Source organism: Capricornis sumatraensis, chromosome X (assembly GCF_032405125.1).
Source record: "Capricornis sumatraensis isolate serow.1 chromosome X, serow.2, whole genome shotgun sequence".
In the NCBI taxonomy this organism is placed as follows: Eukaryota; Metazoa; Chordata; class Mammalia; order Artiodactyla; family Bovidae; genus Capricornis; species Capricornis sumatraensis.
Window position 1 is genome coordinate 79,933,148 of NC_091092.1, and position 25,170 is coordinate 79,958,317.

The 25,170-nt window shown below is 40.3% G+C and overlaps 1 protein-coding gene across 4 annotated transcripts in view; it reads right to left on the reverse strand.

Moving 5' to 3' along the window:
* The window catches only part of EDA (ectodysplasin A), a 344,750-nt gene extending 320,303 nt beyond the window's left edge, over window positions 1-24,447 (reverse strand). For all 4 annotated transcript variants that reach the window (XM_068962824.1, XM_068962823.1, XM_068962822.1 and 1 more), the window contains exon 1: window positions 24,052-24,447. In XM_068962824.1, the coding sequence (XP_068818925.1) occupies window positions 24,052-24,447 (396 nt within the window). The remainder of the gene's footprint in view (window positions 1-24,051) is intronic.
* Window positions 24,448-25,170: the final 723 nt, after the last annotated feature.

Below are 25,170 nucleotides of genomic sequence, written 5' to 3' on the forward strand. Positions count from 1 at the left end.
ATCACCGACTCGATGGACATGGGTTTGGGTGGACTCCACGAGTTGGAGATGGACAGGGAGGCCTGGCATGCTGCAGTTCATGGGGTCGCAGAGTCGGACACGACTGAGCGACTGAACTGAACTGACAGTTACATTCAGTGTAACCAACGGGGAAAACTGGCTAAAAGATCCACATGATCTCTTTGCAACATCATGGTAAAACTCCTCTGAATCTAAGCTTATTTTTTAAAAAGTTTTGAAACAGCTAGTGATAACCACAATGAGAAAAGACTTCATACCAATTAGGATAGTAATTTTTAAAAATATAAAAAAATAACAAGTGTTGGTGAGGATGTGGAGAAATTGGAACAAGTGTTGTTAGGATGTGAAACTGTGCATTGCTTGGGGGAATATAAAAAAATACAACCACTGTGGAAAACAATTTGTCAGTACTTCAAAAAGAACTAAACAGAATTACCATATAATCCACCAATTTCACACAAAAGAACTAAAAGCAGGGACACACTTACTTGAACGCCAATATTCATAGTAACATTATTCACAAAAGCCAAAAATACAACCACCAAAACGTCCATCAACAAATGAACAAATAAACAAAATATGGTGTACCCACATACACACACCTACAGACACAGTGAAATATTATTTAGCCATTTAAAAAAAGGATAAAATTCTGACACATACTACAATATTGATGAAATAACACAGACACAAAAAAAGAAATATTGTATGATTTCACTTATGTGTGCATGCTCAATCATTTGTGTCTGATCCTTTGTGACCCCATGGACTGTAGATCGCCAAGCTCCTCTGTCCATAGGATTATCTTGGAAAGAACACTGGAGTGGGGTTGCCATGGTCTCCTCCAGGGGATTTTCCTAGCCCAGGGATCGAAACTGCACCTCCCACAGCTCCTGCACTGACAGGTGGATTCTTTACCACTGAGCCCTCTGGGAAGCCCAAATTGAGTACAGTGATATATGAGATAACTAAAACAGGCAAATTCAAAGAAACAGAAAGTATAATGGAGGCTACTAGTGGTCACAGGTAGGGGGAAATAGGGAGTTACTGTTTAATGGGTATGGATTTTCTGTTTGAGAGGACTGAAAGAGTTTTGAAAACAGATAGTGGCAATGGGTACCCATATTCTGAATGTACTCTCTGTCACTGAACCATAAAAATGCTTATAATGATAAGTTTCATGTTACATATACTTTACCACATCATTAACGAAAGAGTGAGGCAATGGCGACCCACTCCAGTACTTTTGCCTGGAAAATTCCATGGACGGAGAAGCCTGGTAGGCTGCAGTCCATGGGGTCGCTAAGAGTCACACATGATTGAGTGACTTCACTTTCACTTTTCACTTTCATGCACTGGAGAAGGAAATGGCAACCCACTCCAGTGTTCTTGCTTGAAGAATCCCAGGGATGGCAGAGTCTGGTGGGCTGCCGTATCTATGGGGTCGCACAGAGTAGGACATGACTGAAGCGACTTAGCTGCAGCAGTAGCAGAGGATATCATGAAACTGTTTCTGTGAATAAATTGAAATTTTTGCTAAATAAATTTCTAGAATACAAATTTACCAAAAAACTGAATAAAATCTGAAAATCTTATCTCTATTAACATAGCAAATGGGACTTCCCTGGTGGTCCAGTGGCTAAGACTGTGCTCCCAATGCAGGGGGCCCGGGTTCAATCCTTGGTCGGGAAACTAGATCCTACATGCTGCAACTAAGAGTTCACATGCTGCAACTAAGACCTGGTGCAGCCAAATAAATAAATAAATGTTTTTTTTTTAAGATAGAAAATCTAGAGATTAAAATCTCCCTTTCCCCCACCCAAAAAATTCTAGGCGCAGATGCTTTGCTACATTTGAGGAAGAATTATTACTAATATTACATAAACTCTTACAGACAAAAAGTAGAAATGCAATACTTTCAACTAATCTTATGGGAACATTTTAACCTTGTCTAAGACTGATAAGGAAGGAAAACTATATGCTAATCTCAATCATGTACATAGATACAAAGATCCTAAATGAAATTTTAGCAAACCAAATCTAGCAATATATAAAATAAATAATACATCATATTTAGGACAACTGAAGCAAAGTTGGGAAAAAGAAAAACAAACTTGAACACTGAAGCAAACTTAAGTAATCTCTTTTTTGCTCTTTTTTGATGACAGTTTTATGAAGAAAATATTCAGATAATCAGAAATGTATAAAGCTAAATAAAATCAAGAAAAATAAATAATAGTATGTATTTCATATGAAATTACATATCAGTGCTTAGGATGGAGCTAGGGGATATGCTGAATGTAGCAAAAGATAAGAGATAATGTGGACTGTCACACACTGTAAATGTTTGCAAATGGATATTCTTTAAGCTAACAGGATTATTACAGGTAATTCTATATGAACATGAAAGCCTTAATTTCTAGGCTTTGCACTTCATATATGAGAAGAAATATGACAATATGAGTTAATTATACAATAAACCAAAAGTGCTAAATAAATAAAATAGCAAGACTAGGTTTATTCCACAAGTGTAAAATTGTTTTAACACTACATTAAACACTATATTAAATGGGAAAAGTTATATGATTATCTCAATAGATGCTGGAAAACCATTTGATAAAATGCTATTTTCATTAATGATTAAAACAAAACTCTCAGTAAATCAGTACTAAAAAAGAACTTTTGAAGTGATAAATAACTAGAAAAAACTTAAAACTATAACAAACATTATGGAGGTGAAACATTAAATGCTTTTCCCTCTTAGATTGGGAATAGGACAAAGATGCATCTTATTACTATTTCTTTTTTTTTCCTTCCCTCTGTCCTGCTATTACTGTTCCTAAACAGCATTTTTCTGAAGGTTCAAGCCAGTGCAATAAGGTAAGAAAAAAATCTTAAGTATAGATATTGGAAAGGAAGAAATAGAAAGATAAAACATCATTTTTCATAAACGGTGTGATGGTGTACAAAGAAAATCCACAAGACCTTCAGATACTTTGTTAGTACTAATAAATGAGTTCAACACAATTATTTTTTCTGGTATACTTTATATACTGCTGTATACAAAGTCAATATTTAACAGAAGCTATATTTCTAGGCATAAGCCAGAAGCAATTTTAAAATGAAGTTTTAAAATTATGTGGTCCCTGTTTGGTTGGTTTTCCTGTTAAGCAGACTGGGTAATATAGTTTATCAAGTACTACTTTTATTGCTTTGGGGATCAACATATATATAAGAGGGAAAAAACAATCTCCAAAAGACCCTAGCCAAATTTATAGATAGTTCTGGAGCTAATATGGCCTTTCAAAGGTTTCTGTATTTGGAGAGTGAAGGGCAAGCCTTTCTACCCCCTCATTAATCAGGCACTGGATGCATGATAATGAAAGGAAGCATCTCCTTGGGAGATGAGACAACTGTCCTTGAGACAGTTTTCTTCAACCAAGACGTGGACTTAGGAAATGGATCACAGCATCAACTGCAGATAACATTTTAAATGGCTTCAAAAATATCAAATGTCTTAGAATAAATCTAATGAAAGGTATACAAGTGCCATACATAGAAAACTATAAAATATTACCAAGAAAAATTAAAGACCTAAGTAAGTTAGTGGAGATATATACCATATTCATAGATTGGAAGATTCAATATAGTAAACGAAAGTTCTCCGTAAATTCATTTTTAGATTCAATCCAATCAAAACAAAAATTCCAGGAGGGTTTTCTCCCTTAATTTTATTTTACTGTGGTTAGGACTCATAACATGCAACCCACCCTCTTAAAATTTTAAGTGTACAACACATTATTTTTCACTATATATGTTCTATAGCAGATCTCTAGAACTTTTATTGGTTAGAAGAAGAAGTGAAGTGAAGTTGCTCAGTCGTGTCTGACTCTTTGCAACCCCATGAACTGTAGCCTACCAGGCTCTTCCATCCATGGGATTTTCCAGGCAAACAGTACTGGAGTGGGTTGCCATTTCCTTCTCCAGGGGATCTTCCTGACCCAGGGATTGAACCCAGGTCTCCCACATTGTAGACAGACACTTTACCGTCTGAGCCACCAGGGAAGTCCTAATATTGCTTAAGTGAAATTTAATGCCTGTTGATTAGCAACCGCATTTTCTCTCCCCACCCTTGGCTCTAGGAAACTACCATTCCACTCTCTGATTCTATAATTTGACTATTTAAGATACCTCATATAAGTGGAATCATGTACTATTTGCCTTTCTGTGTCTGGCTTATTTCACTTAGCATAGTGTCCTCAAGGTTCATCCATGTTGTCACATGTGGCAGAATCTCTTTTTTAATGTGAAATAGTACCCTATTGTATGTATATACCACATTTTCTATATCTACTTTTTTACCAATGGACATTTCTATTGTTTCCACATCTTAGCTATTTTGAATGCTGCAATGAACATGCAAAAGCAAATATTTTGAGATCCAGATCTCACATGCTAGCAAAGTAATGCTCAAAATTCTCCAAGCCAGGCTTCAACACCAGGTGTTCAAGCTGGATTAAGAAAAGACAGAGGAACCAGAGATCAAAATTCCCAACATCCATTGGATCATCAAAAAAGCAAGACGGTTGCAGGAAAAAAACATCTACTTCTGATTTATTGACTACACCAAAGCCTCTGACTGTGTGGATCACAACAAACTGGAAAATTCTTCAAGAGATGGGAATACCAGACCACCTGACCTGTCTCCTGAGAAATCGGTATGCAGATCAAGAAGCAACAGTTAGAATTGGACATGGAACAACAGACTGGTTCTAAATAGGAATAGGGGTACATCAAAGCTGTATATTGTCACCCTGCTTGTTTAACTTCTATGCCGAGTACATCATGTGAAATGCTGGACTGGATGAAGCACAAGCTGGAATCAAGATTGCAGAGAGAAATATCAATAACCTCAGATACGCAAATGACACCACACTTATGGCAGAAAGCAAAGAACTAAAGAGCCTCTTGATGAAAGAGAAAGAGGAGACTGAAAAATCTGGCTTAAAACTCAACATTCAGAAAATTAAGATCATGGCATCCAGTCCCATCACTTCATGGCAAGTAGATGGGGAAACAACGGAAACACTGAGAGACTTTATTTTTCTGGGCTCCAAAATCACTGCAGATGGTGACCACAGCCATGAAATAAAAAGACACATGCTCTTTGGAAAAGAAGCTATGACTAACCTTGACAGCATATTAAAAAGCGGAGGAGAACAAGATGGCAGAGGAGTAGGTGGACGTGGAGTACATCTTTCTCCATGGATACATCAGGAATACACCTTCAGACACAGAAGTGCATGCAGAACATCAGCTGACAGAGGACAGGAGAACCTGACCAGTGGAAAAGAATATACACAGGCACACAAAACTCGGTAGGATGAAGGAACAAGGGGGAAAAAACAGGAGTGTTGGTAGGACTGGACCTGCCCTCAGTGGGTGGGGGGACTGAAGCAGGGGTCCAATCCCCACAACAGGGCAATTGTCTAAGTCAGAAGAGAAACATTTAAAGCTGAGAGTGAAACAGCTGATCTGTGGCAGCCTAAATGGAATGAGAATCAGACAGTCCTTGCCAAAGCGATACATACCTGGGATAGATACATACCTGGGAAGGCACAGCAGCTGGGAGCTGGAGTTTAGGGATTTTGGAGCAATCCCAGGGTGGGGGCTGCTGTTGACTGTGGAGAGATGGATCGAGGGGATGTGAGGGAGGAGATTGTGGTGGGAAATGCCTGTGGAGGAAAGCCGGGCAGCCATGGAAGCAAGGCGATACTGCTGAGTCATGCATCGGGGTAGAGCCATCACCATAGCCTCTCTATCCCCACAGGCCAGCATCGGCAGCTGAATAATAGAGAGGCTGGCCCATCAAACACCAGACACACTGAACTACAGAGTGGGACCACACCCAGGGTGCTCCTTCAAGTGCCTGACATACCAATCTACAGAGTAGGAACCCAGCCAGGGTGGCCACTCTATGTGCCTGACATGCCAAACAACACCCTCTAAGTGCTTGAAGGGATGGAGCTACGGAGAAAGACTGGCCAAAGAGGCCTTCTGATCACCAACTACAAGAAGCTCGGAAAAAAGACTCTGATAGGGCCATAACTCCTGCCATGGAAGCAGTCTATGTCCTTGAACACCTGGCACCGCCAGGGTCCCTTCAAGCCAAGCAGCTGTGCCACCTTCATGCTCAACTCTCACTGGGGCAGAAGTACCACAGGCAAAAAAGAGTCTTGCATCTATGCACACAGGGTCACTTTGGTCGTGTCTGACTCTCTGCGACCCTACAGACTGTGGCCTGCCAGGTTTCTCTGTCAGAGAGGGGGTTCTCCGGGCAAGAATACTGGAGCATATGGGCCAATACTGGTTGCCATACCCTTCTAGAGCACTATATTTCCTGCTGCCCTAGCTGCCCAGCCCCAACTACCTGCTGCAGCCAGAACCCCTGTGACCCAAGCAGCTGCACCACCTCCACACCTGGCCCTCACAGGGGCAAACCCAAGCCCTGCAGGGCAGCCTCAGGAGCTAAACTCCAGCGGACGACCCACGTGTAGAAGTGGAAATAAAACCACAATTGAAAGCCATGGTCAGTGTGGCTAAGGAAGAAGACCCAAAACCTTCCTATCAGCTGTACAAGCTGCATATTAAATCCACACGATCAACTAAGCAGACTCTGTGTTGATAGAATATTTAAAAGGCCATTGAGAGCTCCCACAAAAGAAAACACACAAGCTCTGATAGCTGTGGACATTGGAGGCAAGAACACACAGGAGTAGGACCAGATTAGAATCTGAGCTGCCCCCATAGCAGGTCCAGAGATCAGCACAGTGTTGGAGGGCATCCTAGGGAGGTAAGGTGGACTGTGACTCCCAGCGCGGGAAAGGACTCTGACAGCAGTAACTCAAGAAAAACATTATTCTTATTTTTTGACCTGTTCTGTCAATTCTATAGGATTTCCCCCCACTCTGTTGTAGTTGTTGATTTTATTGGCACTAAGAAATCCAATTAAGCTTTTGAGCTTTTGTTTTTTTCCTCAGTCACATTTTTTATTGTTGTCACAAACCTATGCCTGAACATTGGGCTTTTGCAGTTCTGTGGAGTTTTTCTCTTTTTCTTTTTTAATTTTAATTTTTAACTTTTAAAACCTATTATTATTATTTCTACATTTATTCCTTTCTTTGCTTTTCCTACTGTTCTTTTCCCCTTGCAGTTATACTTTAACATATGAAAATCCTCTTTATCTACCTTTATTTAACTTTGCATGTCTATTCTTTCTTTTTCTTTCTCTCCTTTCCTCTCAATATATTTGCTAGTTTTATTTTCATTGCTTTCTTCCCCAATTGGCACCTTTCTTTAGTTTTATTTTCTAGCTCATGCTTGAATTAGTTTTGTTCTGGGTAGATATAATTTTTGGTTTCCTTTGTTTGCTAGGTCAATCTACTCTACTCTGTTTTTGTTGGACTGTTTACACTTTGCTCATGAGTGTATATGTATATGTGTATATTCAGTCACACTTTCTATTATTGTTATAAACCTCTGCCTCTACACTGGGCTGTTGCTGTTCTGTGGAGTTTTCCCTTTTTTCTCCCTTTTTTCTTTCTTCTGTTTTTTTCTTTTCTTTTTTATAATTTACATTTTTAATTTTTAAACCTGATATTTTTCTATATTTATTCCTTTGTTTGCCTTTCCTACTGTTCTTTTCCCCTTGCAGTAATCTTTAATGTATATAAATCTTCTTCATCTACCTCTATTTACTTTGCATATCTATTCTTTCTTTCTTTTCTTTCCTGTCAACATATTTGTTAGTTTTCATTTTATTGCTTTATTCCCCACTTGGCACCTTGCTTTAGTTTTGTTTTTCAGTGTGTGCTTAAGGTAGTTTTGTTCTTAACTGGTAAATATAATTTTTGATTTCCATTGTTCACTGGGTCAATCTACTGTATTTTTTCACTTTGCTCATAGGTGTATATGTACATGTGTATACTCCATCATTTTAATTATTATTTGCCTGACTTTGTAACTGCCATTTGTCTGGGGTTCATCTTTGGTTTCTCGTTTTTGGATATTTGTTTTAATCTCACTTAATGCCATAATGAATCACTTGTGGAATCTTCGTTCCTGACCAGAGATCAAACCCTTAGCCTTTGGAGTAGGAGCACTGACTCCAAGATTCTAGACTACTAGAGAACTAACCTTGCTGCTGCTGCTAAGTCGCTTCAGTCGTGTCCAACTCTGTGTGACCCCATAGATGGCAGCCCACCAGGCTCCCCCGTCCCTGGGATTCTCCAGGCAAGAACAAAACCTTAAGGAGTATCAAATAGTGAGAACTCACACAAAGGAAACCACTTGAATACAAGACCTTGCAACACCCAACCACCAGTAGCACCCTGTGTAGGACGCCTCATCTAAATAACAAAAAAAAACAAAAATGCAAACCCAATCATTAGCAGACAGGACCAACACTTCACACAGGACCACACAGGACCAGCCTTGCCCATCAGAGAAAACACAAACAACCAAACAATCAAAAACTCAGTGCAAATCTCACCCTATAGAAAACTCACACAAACCACTGGACCAATGTTAGGAGGGCAGAAACCAAAAGGAAGAAAAAATTCAACCTTCTTTAAGGAAAGAATTCAACTTTCCTTGAAGCCTGGGAAAGGAGACCTGAAACACAATAACTTAAAAAAAATAATAATAATGAAAAGGCAGAGAAATACTGTACAAATGAAGAAACAAACTAGAAACACAGAAGTCCAAATAAATGAAGAGGAAATAGGTAAACTACCTGAAAAAGAATTGAGAATAATGATAGTAAAGATGATCAAAAACCTTGAAACCAAAATGGAGAAAATGCAAGAATCAATTCACAAAGACCTAGAAGAATTAAAGGATAAACATACAGAGACAAACAACACAATTACTGAAATTAATCAATAACAGAATATCTGAAGCAGAATCAGTGAGTTGGAAGATAAAATGATGGAAATAACTTCTGGAGAGCAGAATAAAGTAAAAAGAATGAAAAGAGCTGAGGACAGTCTCAGAGACCTGTGGGACCATATCAAACACACCAACATTTGAGTTATACGTGTCCCAGAAGAAGAGAAAAAGAAAGGGTATGAGAATATTTTTGAAGAGATTACAGTTGAAAATTTCCCCAACATGGAAAAGGAAATAGTCAATGAAGTTCAAAAGGCACAAAGAGGCCCATATAGGACAAACCCAAGGAGAAACACATCAAGATACATACTAATCAAACTAACAGAGACTGAACACAAAGAAAGAATATTAAAAGCAGTAAGGGAGAAGCAACAATTAACATACAAGGGAAACTCCAAACAGCTGATCTTTCAGCAGAAACTCTGCAGGGCAGAAGGGAATGGCAAGATATATTTAAAGTACTGAAAGGGAAAAATCTAGAACCAAGATTACTGTACCCAGCAAGGATATCATTCAAAATTGATGAAAAAATCAAAAGCTTTTCAGAAAAGCAAAAGTTAAGAGAATTCAGTACCACCAAACCAGCTTTACAACAAATGTTAAAGTACAAGAAGTACAAGAGAAGGAAAAAAGATCTACAAAATCAACTGCAAACAACTAAGAAAATGGCAATAGGAAGATATATATCAATAATTACTTTAAATGGAAATGGATTAAATGCTCCAACCAAAAGACACAGACTAACTGAATGGATACAAAACAAGACCCATATATATGCTGTCTACAAGAAACTCACTTCAGACCTAAAGACACATATAGATTGAGAGTGAAAGAATGGAAAAATATATTCCATGAAAATGGGAAGCAAAAGAAAGCTGGAGTCAAAATCCTCATATCAGACGAAATAGACCTTAAAATAAAGAAGATTACAAGAGATAGGGAAGGACACTACATAATGATCAAGGGATCAATCCAAGAGGAAGACATAACAACTATAAATATCTATGCACACAACATAGGAGCACCTCAATACCTAAGACAAACACTAACAGACATAAAAGGAGAAACTGACAGTAACCCAATAATAGTAGGAGAATTTAACACCCCACTGCACCAATGGACAGATCATCAAAACAGAAAATTAATATGGAAACACAAGTCTTAAATGATACATTAGATGAGATGGAGCTCATTGATATCTTTAGGACATTCCATCCAAGCAGAAATAAATTTAAAAGAAATGAAACAATAGTAAAGATTAATAAAGCTAACAGCTGGTGCTTTGAGAAGATAAACAAAATTGACAAACCTTTTAGCCAGACTCATCAAGAAAAAAAGAGAGAAGAATCAAATCAACTAAATTAGAAATGAAAAGGGAAAGGTTACAAAAGACAATGGAGAAATACAAAGCATTATAAGAGACTATTATGAACAACTATATGGCAATAACATGGATAACCTGGAAGAAATGGACAGATTCTTAGAGGAGTTAGGAAGAAATAGAAATTATGAACAACCCAATCACAAGCACTGAAATTCAAGCTGTGATCAAAAATCTCCCAAAAAACAAAAGCCCAGGACCAGATGGCTTCACAGGAGAATTCTTTCAAACATTTAGAGAAGAGCTAAGGCCTATGTTTCTAAAATTCTTTTGAAAAATTGCAGAGGAAAGAACACTTCCAAACTCATTCTGTGAGAGGCTACCATCACCCTGATACCAATAGCAAATAAAGACAACACAAAAAAAGAAAACTACAGGCTAATATCACTGATGAACATAGATGTAAAAATCCTCAACAAAATTTTAGGAAACAGAATTCAGCAACACATCAAAAAGCTCCTATACCATAATCAAGTTGGGGTCATTCCAGGGATGTAGGGATTCTTCAATATACACAAACCAATCAATGTGGTACACCATATGAAAAAATTGAAAGATAAAAACCATATGATAATCTCAATGGAGGCAGAAAAGAACTTCGACAAAATTCAGCACCCATTTATAACTAAAACTCTTCAAAAAATGGGCACAGAAGGAACTTACCTTAACATAGTAAAGGCCATATATGCTAAGCCTACAGCAAACATTATTCTCAATGGTGAAACACTGAAAGCATTCCCCCTAAGATCAGGAACAAGAAAAGGGTGTCCACTTTCACCACTATTATTCAATATAGTTCTGGAAGTCCTAGCTATAGCAATCAGAGAAGAAAAAAAATAAAAGGAATCCAGATCAGAAAAGAAGAAATAAAGCTCTCACTGCAGATGACATGATACTGCACATAGAAAACCCTAAACATAGTATCAGAAAATTTCTAGGGCTAACCAGTGAATTTAGCAAAGTTATAGGATATAAAATCAATACACAGAAATCACTTGCATTTCTATATACTAACAATGAAAAAATCAGAAAGAGAAATTAAGGAATCAGTCCCATTCACCATTACAACAAAAAGAATTAAATAACTAGGAATAAACCTACCTAAGGAGACAAAAGAACTGTACACAGAAAATTATAAGACACTAATGAAAGAATCTTTGCAGCCAAAGATGGAGATGCTCTATACAGTCAACAAAAACAAGACCAGGAGCTGACTGTGGCTCAGATCATGAACTCCTTATTGCCAAATTCAGACTGAAATTGAAGAAAGTAGGGAAAACCACTGGACCATTCAGGTATGACCTAAATCAAATCCCTTATGATTATACAGTGGAAGCGAGAAATAGATTTAAGGGACTAGATCTGATAGATAGAGTGCCTGATGAACTATGGACTGAGGCTCATGACATTGTACAGGAGACAGGGATCAAGACCATTCCCATGGAAAAGAAATGCTAAAAAGCAAAATGGCTGTCTGAGGAGGCCTTACAAATAGCTGTGAAAAGAAGAGAAGTGAAAAGCAAAGGAGAAAAGGAAAGATATAAGCATCTGAATGCAGAGTTCCAAAGAATAGCAAGAAGAGATAAGAAAGCCTTCCTCAATGATCAATGCAAAGAAATAGAGGAAAACAACAGAATGGGAAAGACTAGTGATCTCTTCAAGAAAATTAGAGATACAAAGGGAACATTTCATGCAAAGATGGGCTCGATAAAAGGCAGAAATGGTCTGGACCTAACAGAAGCAGAAGATATTAAGAAGAGGTGGCAAGAATACACAGAAGAACTGTACAAAAAAGATCTTCACGACCCAGATAATCACGATGGTGTGATCACTCACCTAGAGCCAGACATCCTGGAATGTGAAGTCAAGTGGGCCTTAGAAAGCATCACTACGAACAAAGCTAGTGGAGGTGATGGAATTCCAGTGGAGCTATTTCAAATCCTGAAAGATGATGCTGTGAAAGTGCTGCACTTAATATGCCAGCACATTTGGAAAACTCAGCAGTGGCCACAGGACTGGAAAAGGTCCGTTTTCATTCCAATCCCAAAGAAAGGCAATGCCAAAGAATGCTCAAACTACCTCACAATTGCACTCATCTCACATGCTATCAAAGTAATGCTCAAAATTCTCCAAGCCAGGCTTCAGCAATATGTGAACAGTGAACAGATGTTCAAGCTGGTTTTAGAAAAGGCAGAGGAACCAGAGATCAAATTGCCAATGTCCGCTGGATCATGGAAAAAGCAAGAGAGTTCCAGGAAAACATCTGTTTCTGCTTTATTGACTATGCCAAAGCCTTTGACTGTGTGGATCACAATCAACTGTGGAAAATTCTGAGAGAAGGGAATACCAGAGCACCTGACCTACCTCTTGAGAAACCTGTAAGCAGGTCAGGAAGCAACAGTTAGAACTGGACATGGAACAACAGACTGGTTCCAAATAGGAAAAGAAGTACGTCAAGGCTGTATATTGTCACCCTGCTCATTTAACGTATAGGCAGAGTACGTCATGAGAAACGCTGGGCTGGAAGAAGCACAAGCTGGAATCAAGACTGCCAGGAGAAATATCAATAACCTCAGATATGCAGATGACACCACCCTTATGGCAGAAAGTGAAGAGGAACTAAAAAGCCTCTTGATGAAAGTGAAAAGAGGAGAGTGAAAAAGTTGGCTTAAAGCGCAACATTTAGAAAATGAAGACCATGGCATCTGGTCCCATCACTTCATGGGAAATAGATGGGGAAACAGTGGAAACAGTGTCAGACTTTATTTTTTTTTAGCTCCAAAATCACTGCAGATGGTGATTGCAGCTATGAAATTAAAAGATGCTTACTCCTTGGAAGAAAAGTTATGACCAACCTAGATACCATATTGAAAAGCAGAGACGTTACTTTGCCGACTAAGGTCCATCTAGTCAAGGCTATGGTTTTTCCTGTGGTCATGTATGGATGTGAGAGTAGGACTGTGAAGAAAGCTGAGCGCCGAAGAATTGATGCTTTTGAACTGTGGTGTTGGAGAAGACTCTTGAGAGTCCCTTGGACTGCAAGGAGATCCAACCAGTCCATTCTGAAGGAGATCAGCCCTGGGATTTTTTTGGAAGGAATGATGCTAAAGCTGAAGCTCCAGTACGTTGGCCACCTCATGCGAAGAGTTGACTCATTGGAAAAGACTCTGATGCTGGGAGGGATTGGGGGCAGGAGGAGAAGGGGACGACAGAGGATGAGATGGCTGGATGGCATCATTGACTCGACAGACGTGAATCTGAGTGAACTCCGGGAGTTGGTAATGGACAGGGAGGCCTGGCATGCTGCGATTCATGGGGTCGCAGGGTCGGACACAACTGAGCGACTGAACTGAACTGAATGAAAGAAATCAAAGATGACATAAACAGATGGAGATATATTCCATGTTCCTGGGTAGGAAGAATCAATATTGTGAAAATGACTATACTACCAAATGCAATCTACAGATTCAATGCAATCCCTATCAAATTACCAATGGCATTTGTGACAGAACTAGAACAAAAATTTCACAATTCATATAGAAACAATAAAGACCCCGAATAGTCAAAGCAGTCTTGAGAAAGAAAACTGGAGCTGGAGGAATCAACCTTCCTGACTTCAGATTACACTACAAAGCTACAATCATCAAGTATGCTATGGTACTGGCACAAAAACAAAAATATAGACCAACAGAACAAGACAGAAAGCCCAGAAATAAACCCAGGCACCTAAGGGTGCCTTATTTTTGACAAATGAGACAAGAATAATGCAATGGGGCAATGACAGTCTCTTCAATAAATGATGCTGGGACTGGACAGGTACATGTAAAAGAATGAAATTGGAACACTTCCTAACACCGTACACAAAGATAAACTCAAAATGGATTAATGACTTAAATGTACAAACAGAAAGTATAAAACTCTTAGAGGAAAACATAGGCAGAACACTCAATGACATAAATCAAAGCAAGATCTTCTATAACCCACCTGCTAGAGTAATGGAAATAAAAACAAAAGTAGACAAGTGGGACATGATTAAACTTAAAAGCTTTTGCACAGCAAAGGAAACTATAAGCAAGGTAAAAAGACAACCATCAGAATGGGAGAAAATAACAGCAAATGAAACAACTGACAAAGGATTAATTTCCAAAATATATAAGCAGGTGATACAACTCAATATCAGAAAAACAAATAACCAAATCAAAAAGTGGGAAAAACACCTAAACAGACATTTCTCCAAAGAAGACATACAGATGGCTAACAAACACATGAAAAGATGCTCAACATCACTCATTATAAGAGAAATGCAAATCAAAACTACAATGAGATATCACCTCACACTGGTCAGAATGGCCATAATCAAAAAGTCTACAAACAATAAATGCTGGAGAGGGTGTGGAGAAAAGGGAAGCCTCTTGCACTGTTGGTGGGAATGTAAATTGACACAGCCACTATGGAAGATGGTATGGACATTCTTTAAAAAACTAGGAATAACCCACCATAAGACCCAGGAATCTCACTCCTAGGCATATACCCTGAGGAAACCAAAATTGAAAGAGACATACGTATCCCAATGTTCACTGCAGCACTATTTACAATAGCTAAAACATGGAAGCAACCTAGATGTCCAGAGACAGATGAGTGGGTAAAGAAGTTGTGGTACATATACACAATGGAATATTGCTCAGCCATAAAAAGAATGCATTTGAATCAGTTCTAATGAGGTGGATGAACCTAGAACCTATTATACAGAGTGAAGTCAGAAAGAGAAAGATAAATAACATATTCAAACATATACATATGAAATCTAGAAAAACGGTACTGAAGAATTTATTTACAGGGCAACAATAGAGAAACAGACATAGAGAATGGATTTATGGACATGGGAAGAGGTGAGGAGAGGGTGAGACGTATGGAAAGAGTAACATGGAAACTTACGTTACCATATGTAAAATAGATAGCCAGTGGGAATTTGCTGTATGGCTCAGGAAACTCAAACAGAGGCTCTGTATCAACCTAGAGGGATGGGATTGGGAGGGAGATGGGACAGAGGTTCAAAACGGAGGGGATATATGTATACCTTTGGCTGACTCATATTGAGGTTTGACAGAAAACAACAAAATTCTATAAAGCAATCATCCTTCAATAAAAAATAAATTGATTTTTAAAAATCTAAAATTAAAAAAAGAATCCACAAATTTATAAGAACAAACAATCCAATAAAAATGTGCAAGAGACTTGTATAGGCACTTCACAAAAGAAGATAACCAAACATAATAAACATATGAAAAGGAGTACAACTTCATTAATCTTCTGAGAAATGCCAGTTAAAATCACAATGTGGTATTACTACAAACCGACCCACCAGAATGGCTATAATTTAAACAGTGACAACAAGTATTAGCAAGGATGTGGAACAACTAGAATTCTCATACATTGCCATACATTGGGAATGCAAATTGGTACAATCACTGAGAAAAGCTGTCGTTATCAATAAATTTGAAAATGTGCATTCCCTTTGACCCAGAAATTCCAATCCTAGGTATATACCCCACAGAAATTCAAGTACATATAACCAAAAGACCTGTATAATAATATTCATAGTACTGTTATTTATACTAACCCCAAACAGTAAACAATCCAAAAATTCATCATCAGTAGAATGAATGAATAACCTGTGGTATTATTCAAACAAGTGAATAATATATAATAATGCAAATAAAAAACTACAGTTGCATGCAACATTACAGATATCAAAAAAGCATGACACCAAGCCAAAAAAAGCCACCCGAGAATATGTACTGCTTGATTTCATTTATATCAAGTTCATAATGGGAAAAAGTAATCTATGATGTTAGACATCAGGATAGTCATTCACTTTGGAGAAGGAAGATGGTATAGTGATAGGGCTGGGGCGTAAGTAAGATGGGGGTTACGAGATGCTACCAATACTTCTATTTCTTGACCTGAGTTCTGGTAACATTAGTGTATTCACTTTATGGTAATTCATCGAGTTGTACAATTATGATTTATGAACTTTTCTGTATGTATACTTCAATGAAAAAAATAGGGGAAAAAAAGAAGAGCTTAAGCGATGAGTATTTATAGACTAGTCAGATGAAAATGACCCTCCAAGAGGGCACCCTGCAGGCAAGGCAAATAGGTTTTCTTGGTAATGTTCTTGGGAATTAAATGGCTTCAGAAGTTCTCTGATATAAAGAGATCTTCCCTGTAAGGTAGTCACAGATAAATTACAAGTTATTTTTCACAAGAGTTAAGAGAAAAAGAAAGAGATAAGACCTAAATGCAAATAAAACAGAACATCAAATGATACATAGCAGAAAACTTTTTCCACCATCATACAGCTAATGTAGTTAGGCCTCTTCTCAATTTCACTGTCTAATGATTCTAGAAACCAGTGAAATATTACCAGTGGAGCTATCTACACACCTAAGCATAGGTGACAATTCATAGGCTTAGCAAGACCTGAGGAAAATAGGCCTGTTACAAAACTCTTTGTTTTATATGAACATCTCCAAAGGCCCCAAATAATATTTAAGTTGACAAGTATTCAGGTATCCCAACTATAACCAGCACTATAACCAACTATAACCAGTATTGTGGAAAAAGACAGAAAAGAAGGCGCTCTAATATAAAAACACAAAATTTATTAAACACAAAAACGGCAATAACAACTGGAGAATGATTCCAAGACAGAATATGGTGGGCGGGTTGCAGGAGTAGATTAGTAAGAGACAAAAGGGGATAAGTATAATGGAGCCAGTTCATTGAAAGCCTTCAATGTCACACTGAAAAGTTTAAATTTAACCCTATAGAAAATGATTTTATCTGGATCCCATTCCGCTAAAATAATTCTTGGACTTAGTGATTCCTAGTCATTTTCTTGATCAACTGGCCCTAATAATTAGTATCAAATCTAGATACACTAATGTCCTGTCCAGTTAAACCAAGAGATGTTTTGTGCAAAGTTAAGGTTAACTTCAATGATATCACCTCAAATCAGTCAGTTCAGTTGTTCAGTTGTGTCCGACTTTTTGCGACCCCATGGACTGCAGCACGCCAGGCTTCCCTATCCATCACCAACTCCCAGAGTTTGCTCAAACTCATGTCCATCGAGTCGGTGATACCATCTATCCATATCATCCTCTGTTGTCCCCTTCTCCTCCTGCCTTCACTCTTTCCCAGCATCGGGGTCTTTTCCAATGAATCAGTTCCTTGCATCAAGTGGCCAAAGTATTGGAGTTTCAGCTTCAGTGTGAGTCCTTCAAATGAATATTCAGGATTGATTTCCTTTAGGAAGGACTGGTTGGAACTCCTTGCAGTCCAAGGGACTCTCAAGAGTCTTCTCCAACACCACAGTTCAAAAGCATCAATTCTCTATCACTCAGCTTTCTTTACAGTCCAAATCTCACATCCATACATGACCACTGGAAAAACCATAGCTTTGACTAGATGGACCTTTGCTGGCAAAGTAATGTCTCTGCTTTTTAATGTGCTGTCTAGGTTGGTCATAGCTTTACTTCCAAGGAGTAAGTGCCTTTTCATTTCATGGCTGCAGTCACCATCTGCAGTGATTTTGGAGCCGAAAAAACTAGTCCGTCACTGTTTCCACTGTTTGCCCACTTTTTGCCATGAAGTGATGGGAATGGATATCATGATGTTAGTTTTTGAATGTTGAGTTTTAAGCCAACTTTTTCTCTCTCTTCTTTCACTTTCATTAAGAGGCTCTTAATGAAAGGCTCACCTCAAATAATTAGGGACATATTCCAAATATTGCTAACAGTTCTCAATAAACCATTATAAATATGCACAAACATATTTTTCTAAGCACTTAAACCTTAAGAGTTCCAATTAGAGTACCTCTCAGGAAAACTGTCTGAATGAGATACTACCTTTATTTGCCTACCCCACAAAATAATCTTCCAACCATCTAAATATGCCTAATACCTAATATCTTTTTGCCTTTTCATACTGTTCATGGGGTTCTCAAGGCAAGAAGACTGAAGTGGTTTGCCATTCCCTTCTCCACTGACCATGTCTTGACAGCACTCTCTACCATGACCCGTCCATCTTGGGTGGCCCTACATGGCATGGCTCATAGTTTCATTAAGTTAGACAAGACTGTGGTCCGTGTGATCAGTTTGAATTAGTTTTCTGTGACTGTAGTTTTCATTCTATCTGCTCTCTGATGGATAAGGATAAGAGGCTTATGGATGCTTCCTGATGGGAGAGACTGAGGGGAAAACTGGGTCCTGTTCTAACAGGCTGAACCATGCTCAGTACCTTTTTAATCCAAGTTTCTGTTGATAGGCGGGACTGTGTTCCCTCCCTGTTGTTTGACCTGAGACCAAGTATGGTGAAGGTAATAAAGATAATCCTTAGAAGAAATGGAGTAGCCATCATAGTCAACAAGAGTCCAAAATGCAGTTCTTGGGTTGCTCAAAAATGACAGAATGATCTCTGTTCGTTTCTAAGGCAAACCATTCATTATCACAGTAATCCAAGTCTATGCCCCAACCAGTAACACTGAAGAAGCTGAATTTGAATGGTTCTATGAAGACCTACAAGACCGTCTAGAACTAATAACCAAAAAAGATGTCCTTTTCATTATAGAGGACTGGAATGCAAAAGTTGGAAGTCAAGAGTTACCTGGAGTAACAGGCAAATTTGGCCTTGGAGTACAAAATGAATCAGGGCAAAGAATAACAGAGTTTTGCCAAGAGAATGCACTGGTCATAGCAAACACCGTCTTCCAACAACACAAGAGATGACTTGACACATGGACATCACCAGATGGTCAATACCGAAATCAGATTCATTATATTCTTTGCAGCCAAAGATGGAGAAGCTCTATATAGTCAGCAAAAACAAGACCGAGAGCTTGACAGTGGCTCAGATCATGAACTCCTTATTGAAAAATTCAGACTTAAATTGAAGAAAGGGAAAACCACTAGACCATTCGGGTATGACCTAAATCATATCATTTACTATTATACAGTGGAAGTGACAAACAGATTCAAGGGATTAGATCTGACAGAGTGCCTGAAGAACCTTGAACAGAGGTTCCTGGACATTGTATAGGAGGCAATATTCAAGACTATCTCCAAGAAAAAGAAATGCAAAAGGCCAAAATGGTTGTGGAGGCTTTACAAATAGCTGTGAAAAGAATAGAAGCTAAAGGCAAAGGAGAAAAAAAAAGATAAACCCATTTGAATACAGAATAGCAAGGAGAGATAAGAAAGCCTTCCTCAGGGATCAGTGCAAAGAAATAGAAGAAAATAATAGAATGGGAAAGACTAGAGATCTCTTCAAGAAAATTAGAGATACCAAGCACTCAAAATTCTCCAAGCCAGGTTTTAACAGTACATGAAGCATGAACTTTAGATGTTCAAGCTGGATTTAGAAAAGGCAGAGGAACCAGAAATCAAATTGCCAACATGTGTTGGATCATTGAAAAAGCAAGAGTTCCAGAAAAGCATCTACTTTTGCTTTATTGACTAAGCCAAAGCCTTTGACTGTGTGGATCACAACAAACTGTGGAAAATTCTTCAAGAGATGGGAATATCAGACCACCTTACCTGCCTCCTGAGAAATCTGTATGAGGGTCAAGAAGCAACAGTTAGAACTGAACATGGAACAACAGACTGGTTCCAAATAGGGAAAGGTGTATGTCAAGGCTGTATATTGTTACCCTGCTTATTTAACTTATATGCAGAGTACATCATGAGACACGCTGGACTGGAGGAAGCACAAGCTGGAATCAAGATTGCCAGGAGAAATATCAATAACCTCAGATACACAGATGACACCACTCTTATGGCAGAAAGCGAGGAACTAAAGAACCTCTTAATGAAAGAGAAAGAGGAGAGTGAAAAAGTTGGCTCAACTCTCAACATTCAGAAAACTAAGATAATGGCATCTGGTCCCATCATTCCATGGCAAATAGATGGGCAAACAATAGAAACAGTGACAGACTTTAGTTTTTTGGGCTCCAAAATCACTGCAGATGATGACTGCAGCCATGAAATGAAAAGGCACTTGCTCCTTGGAAGAAAAGCTATGACCAACCTAGTCAGCATATTAAAAAGCAGAGCCATTATTTGCCAACAATGGTCCATCCAGTCAAAGCTATGGTGTTTCCAGTAGTCATTTACAGATAGGAGAGGTGGACTAAAAGAAAGCTGAGTGCCAAAGAATTGATGCTTTTGAACTGTGGTGTTGGAGAAGACTCTTGAGAGTCCCTTGGACTGCTAGGACGTCCAACCAGTCCATCCTAAAGGAAATCAGTCCTGAATATTCATTGGAAGGACTGATGCTGAAGCTGAAGCTCCAATACTTTGGCACCTGATGTGAAGGACTGACTCATTGGAAAAGACCCTGATGCTGGGAAGGATTGAAGGCAGGAGGAGAAGGGGATGACAGAGGATGAGATGGTTGGATGGCATCACCAGCTCGATGGACATGAGTTTGAGCAAGCTCCGGGAGTTGGTGATGGACAGAGAAGCCTGCAGTCCATGGAGTTTCAAAGAGTCAGACATGGCTGAGCAACTGAACTGACTGAACTGAACTGAATACCTAATATAGTGGCTGGCTCATAGCAGGCTTTCTATTTATTGAACTATATTGTTAAATTACAGCAGTACATTAACCTTACTCATCTCTCTCATGGTTTAGTATACTTTGATCATATCCTTCTTTCTACAGACTGAAAAAAACAACTAGAAAATCCTTGCAACACTTTGATCAATTTAGGTTGGCTTCTGGGGATTTGTATCAGCTGTTAAGTTTTTCTTGATGAGCAGCCACCAGGATTACCTATATGATTGTGAATGCAAATCCACTTTTCGTCTTTTACAGGGAAATGATAAGAGTTTTGTTTCATCATTGTTTTCAACACTCTTCCTGTTAATGCCCACCATCTTCTTGGCTTTTAGGACCACAGTCACAACTGGGCCAACTTCTTCACAGATTCATAAACAGTGATTTTTATTTTACTCTAACAATAATATTGTGTATTATCTGACTCAGAGACTGATGTGATGTATTTATAATAGTTCCTGGGATCATCTCCAGTGAATATCCAGATAAACCTCCAGATACTCAGCTACTCCAGCTGTAGGAGACTGGCATGATTCCAGAAGGTCCACAGTGACCCTTTCATTTTTTATCATGAACAACTGTCTCCACTCGGGAGGCTTTTCTAATAAGTCCCTAGGAGAATTTTGTTGATCTCTCTGCTATGTATCCTGACTGCCCTAATTTCCTTCTGTATTCTTTTTTTAAAGTTTTAAAATTGAAAGATGGCATACATACATCTTCAGTGACTTCTAGATCCCTTTCTTGAGTCATAACTGAGCCCATCCTCTCATAGCATGGATAGGTTTGCATGACCTTATACAATGAAGTACCTGTGACTAGTCTCCCTACTTGGTCTCATGAGATCTTCCTGCAATTTATTCTTATCAGTTTGCCTGCACTCCTTGCAGATAAACTGGTGTGAAACCTGAGTGTTTTGCCCATGGAAGGGTGTATATTTTTATCTTTCTTCCTCTCCATCTAAGAGTTGCTGTAACAGCAGCTGTTTGTGTTGAAAACTGAAATATAAAAATATGACCTACGTGGCCAAATCCCACTAGGCTGTTTACTTCCTTATTTATGAATCAGATTCTGTCAGCACAATTTAGAATCTTGACTGTCAGCAATACTGCAATTGAATGTCCTTGCAAAGCCAGCAGAGGGTGCACCAGGGCACTGCAAATTTTACCCAAGATGTAGCAGTATCAATTTACTAGCCAATCAACATTTCCTTTTTTTTTTTTTGGCTTGGTATACTAAAACTAATATCCTTAAATCTTAAGTTCGTTTTGGGCTAAAATTCCTTCAAAGCATACTCTAATTCTCCTGAAAGTGAAGTTCAGGAAAAATAAGGAATACATGGTTAAACTTAGTCTGGCTAAAATGAAGGTAGAGTAAAAAATGATGCAAACAAAGCTCTATCCAGCTACCTGACAAAAAGTCTCCAGAAAGTAGTATATCATGGAATGGGAACTGAACTGGGAGCAAAGAGACCAGCTACCATCCTAATTTTGATCATAGTTGTATGACTTTAGACAAGTCATTTCCCCCATTGGAATTATGTGTTCTCCAAGGTGAGTTATCAAAAGGACCCATGGCTCCTCATAATTCACAAAAACTCTAACCAATTGATGTCAGTAAATGTAAAGAAACAGTATGCTTATTTCTACTCCTCAAAAAGACTAAAACAGAAAGAATAAAGGACAGAAGACAGGGCACTGTATTTAAACCTAGACAGAACTATTTCAAGTACCATGCAAAGGCAACTAAACGTCATTATAGACCATATGAGAATCCGATACCATCACAGAATCCCCAGAATGCAGCTGTTCTGCTAGTCTTCAGCCTACAAACAGGTCTGTCAATTCTGAATGCCAAAAAGCCTTGGTCACTATTTGACTAAGGAAGTTCAATCCTTCATCTTTTCACAGAATACCAATGTTCAGCTGCTAAGTATTTCTACTGGGTATAGTCAGGGATGCAGGGTGGATAGATAAAGGGAACCAGAATCCTAGTTAATTATCATGTAGCAACAGTGTTTAAAGTTTCAAGTACCAGAAGCATGTCTATTAATTCACTTCTCTGATAAACTGTTATATAAGTTGAAGTGCGCTAGCAAAACATTTTAAGGCTCAAGAGAACTTTACAATGTAGAAACTGTGTCAGTCCTAATATTACAGCATTGTCATGAATGCAACACCAGCTTTGGATGGGTGGTCAAAGTAGCACAAACAATATTATACAGTAGGGCAATGACTCTAAATGTGGTAGTAAATATAGAAGGCCTGGGTCGCTCACCTCAAGGAGCTTATTTGCACAACTTCCCCTCTTCCTCAAGAGGAACAAATTGACTGTTATTCTTCAACCACCTCAAAAAGATCCTTGGCTGCTTCTCTTAAGTTTACATGAGACAAAATATGGCAAACGAGAATATTTAGTTTAAGTGCACTAAATTTCCCTAAATAAAGAGATTTGCTGTTTCAAAAGTTGTCTAGCAAGACGGTATATTTCTACCAGAATTCTTCAGGGGCGCTGATCTTCACTAAATTACCGAGGACAATTCGTCTCAAATTGCAGGTAAGTGTGAACAAGTCCACGATCTGGTCAGCGCACCAGGACCTCGCGCGGAAAACACGGTTCAAAGTTGTTTCAACGGGCGTGGAGCAATTATTACAGCTGTTTACAGCTCCAACTCCAAACGAGAGTCTGCTAGTGCTGGCATCAGCTCTGGACACGAAAAAACAAGCACAGCGGGCGGAGAATCTCACCGGGAGCAGAACGGCCAGGCTGCTGCCGTTAGTCGGCCAAGGGGGCAGCGCCCGCACCTTCGCGCCGCGGCCCGGCTGGGAGCGCCGCCAACTCTTCCCGAGGCAGCCGGAGCCGGGGGCGGCGGGCGCCGGCCAGAGTTCCCAAGTCCGGGGGTCCTGAGAGACTCAGGGTGAACTGGGCCAGGGACCGAGGACAACCTGCCCCCAGGCGACCTCTCCCTGGCTCGCCCACCACCTCCCCGGTCCAGCCGTCGAACTCAGCTCGAGGTGGCAGAGTCCTTCCCCGGCCCCCGCCCTGCGCACATGGTGAGGGGGCCCTGCCCCTCCAGAGTGACTCACCTGGTGCCCATCCTGGGAGTCTGGGGGGAGCGTAGTTTCTCCCGGTTCCAGCGGCTGCTGCTGCGGGGACCGCTGCCCGAAGTGGCGGGTGATGGGACCGTTGGGGTCGAGGCCACCGGGGCTGCTCAGGGTGCCCGAGGTGCCAGGGGTACCGGGGCCGCTGAAGCGGGACTCAGCTCCCCGTTCCCGCCGCAACTCGGAGCGCAATTCTAGGTAGCAGCACAGCGTCAGCAGGTGGAGGGCCAGGGAGAGGCCAAAGAAACCCAGAAAGAGCCGGCAGCTGTTCCCTTCGCCCGCCCGGGCTGGGGCCCCGCGACAGCCGCAGCCCTGGCTCCCGCGTTCCCGCGGCGCTGCCGCGGGCAGGGGTTCCCTGCGCTCCACCTCGGGGTAGCCCATGGCCTCCGGAGACACCCACTCTCTGAGGCCCGGGAGCCGCCGCGTCTGCCTCAGCCCTTCGCGACCCCTGACAGGCGGCTACTGTCCTGCCATCGGCTGGGGGCTGCAGGGACCCGTTCCTGCGCGACGGAGGCTGGGCGGGACCCAGCAGGGAGCAGCCTCATGTGCAGCTCCTCTCCGAGGGGTGGGAAAGAGAGGAGGAGGGGAGGGAGGGACAGGCGGCTCGGCCCGCCGAGGGAATGAGGGAGGAGGCCCCGGCCGACCCCGCCCCGTGCCTCAAGCGGGTGCTGGTACGCCCAACCACCGGGCCCGCCAAGCCTCGGCGCCCCGCCCCCTACAGTTCCACCCGGGGCCTCCAGCCGCGGGGCGGGGCCTGGGGGCGTGTGGGTTCGCCTCTGTCCCGCGGCCCCACCCAGCTCTTCTAGCTCGCCCGGTTCCAGTTGGTGACTGTGGCTGTCGTTCATCCCTGGACTCCGCCCCAATTTAACCCTAGAGCGCCAGTTCGGCGTTGGGGGGGAAGAGGGGAGAGGAGGAGGCGAGGCGAGGGAGGCTGAGAAGAATTGGGGAACCTTGGAAGGAAACTAGAGCAAAGAAAAGGAGGCGGAAACTAGTATTAATAGAAATGTTTGCAATTAACTGCAGTTGTTAATAACATCATCCAGTACTTATCTGTTTCTTTCAATCTTCAAAGCGTTTAGCAGACGTTAAACTAATTAAAACAGT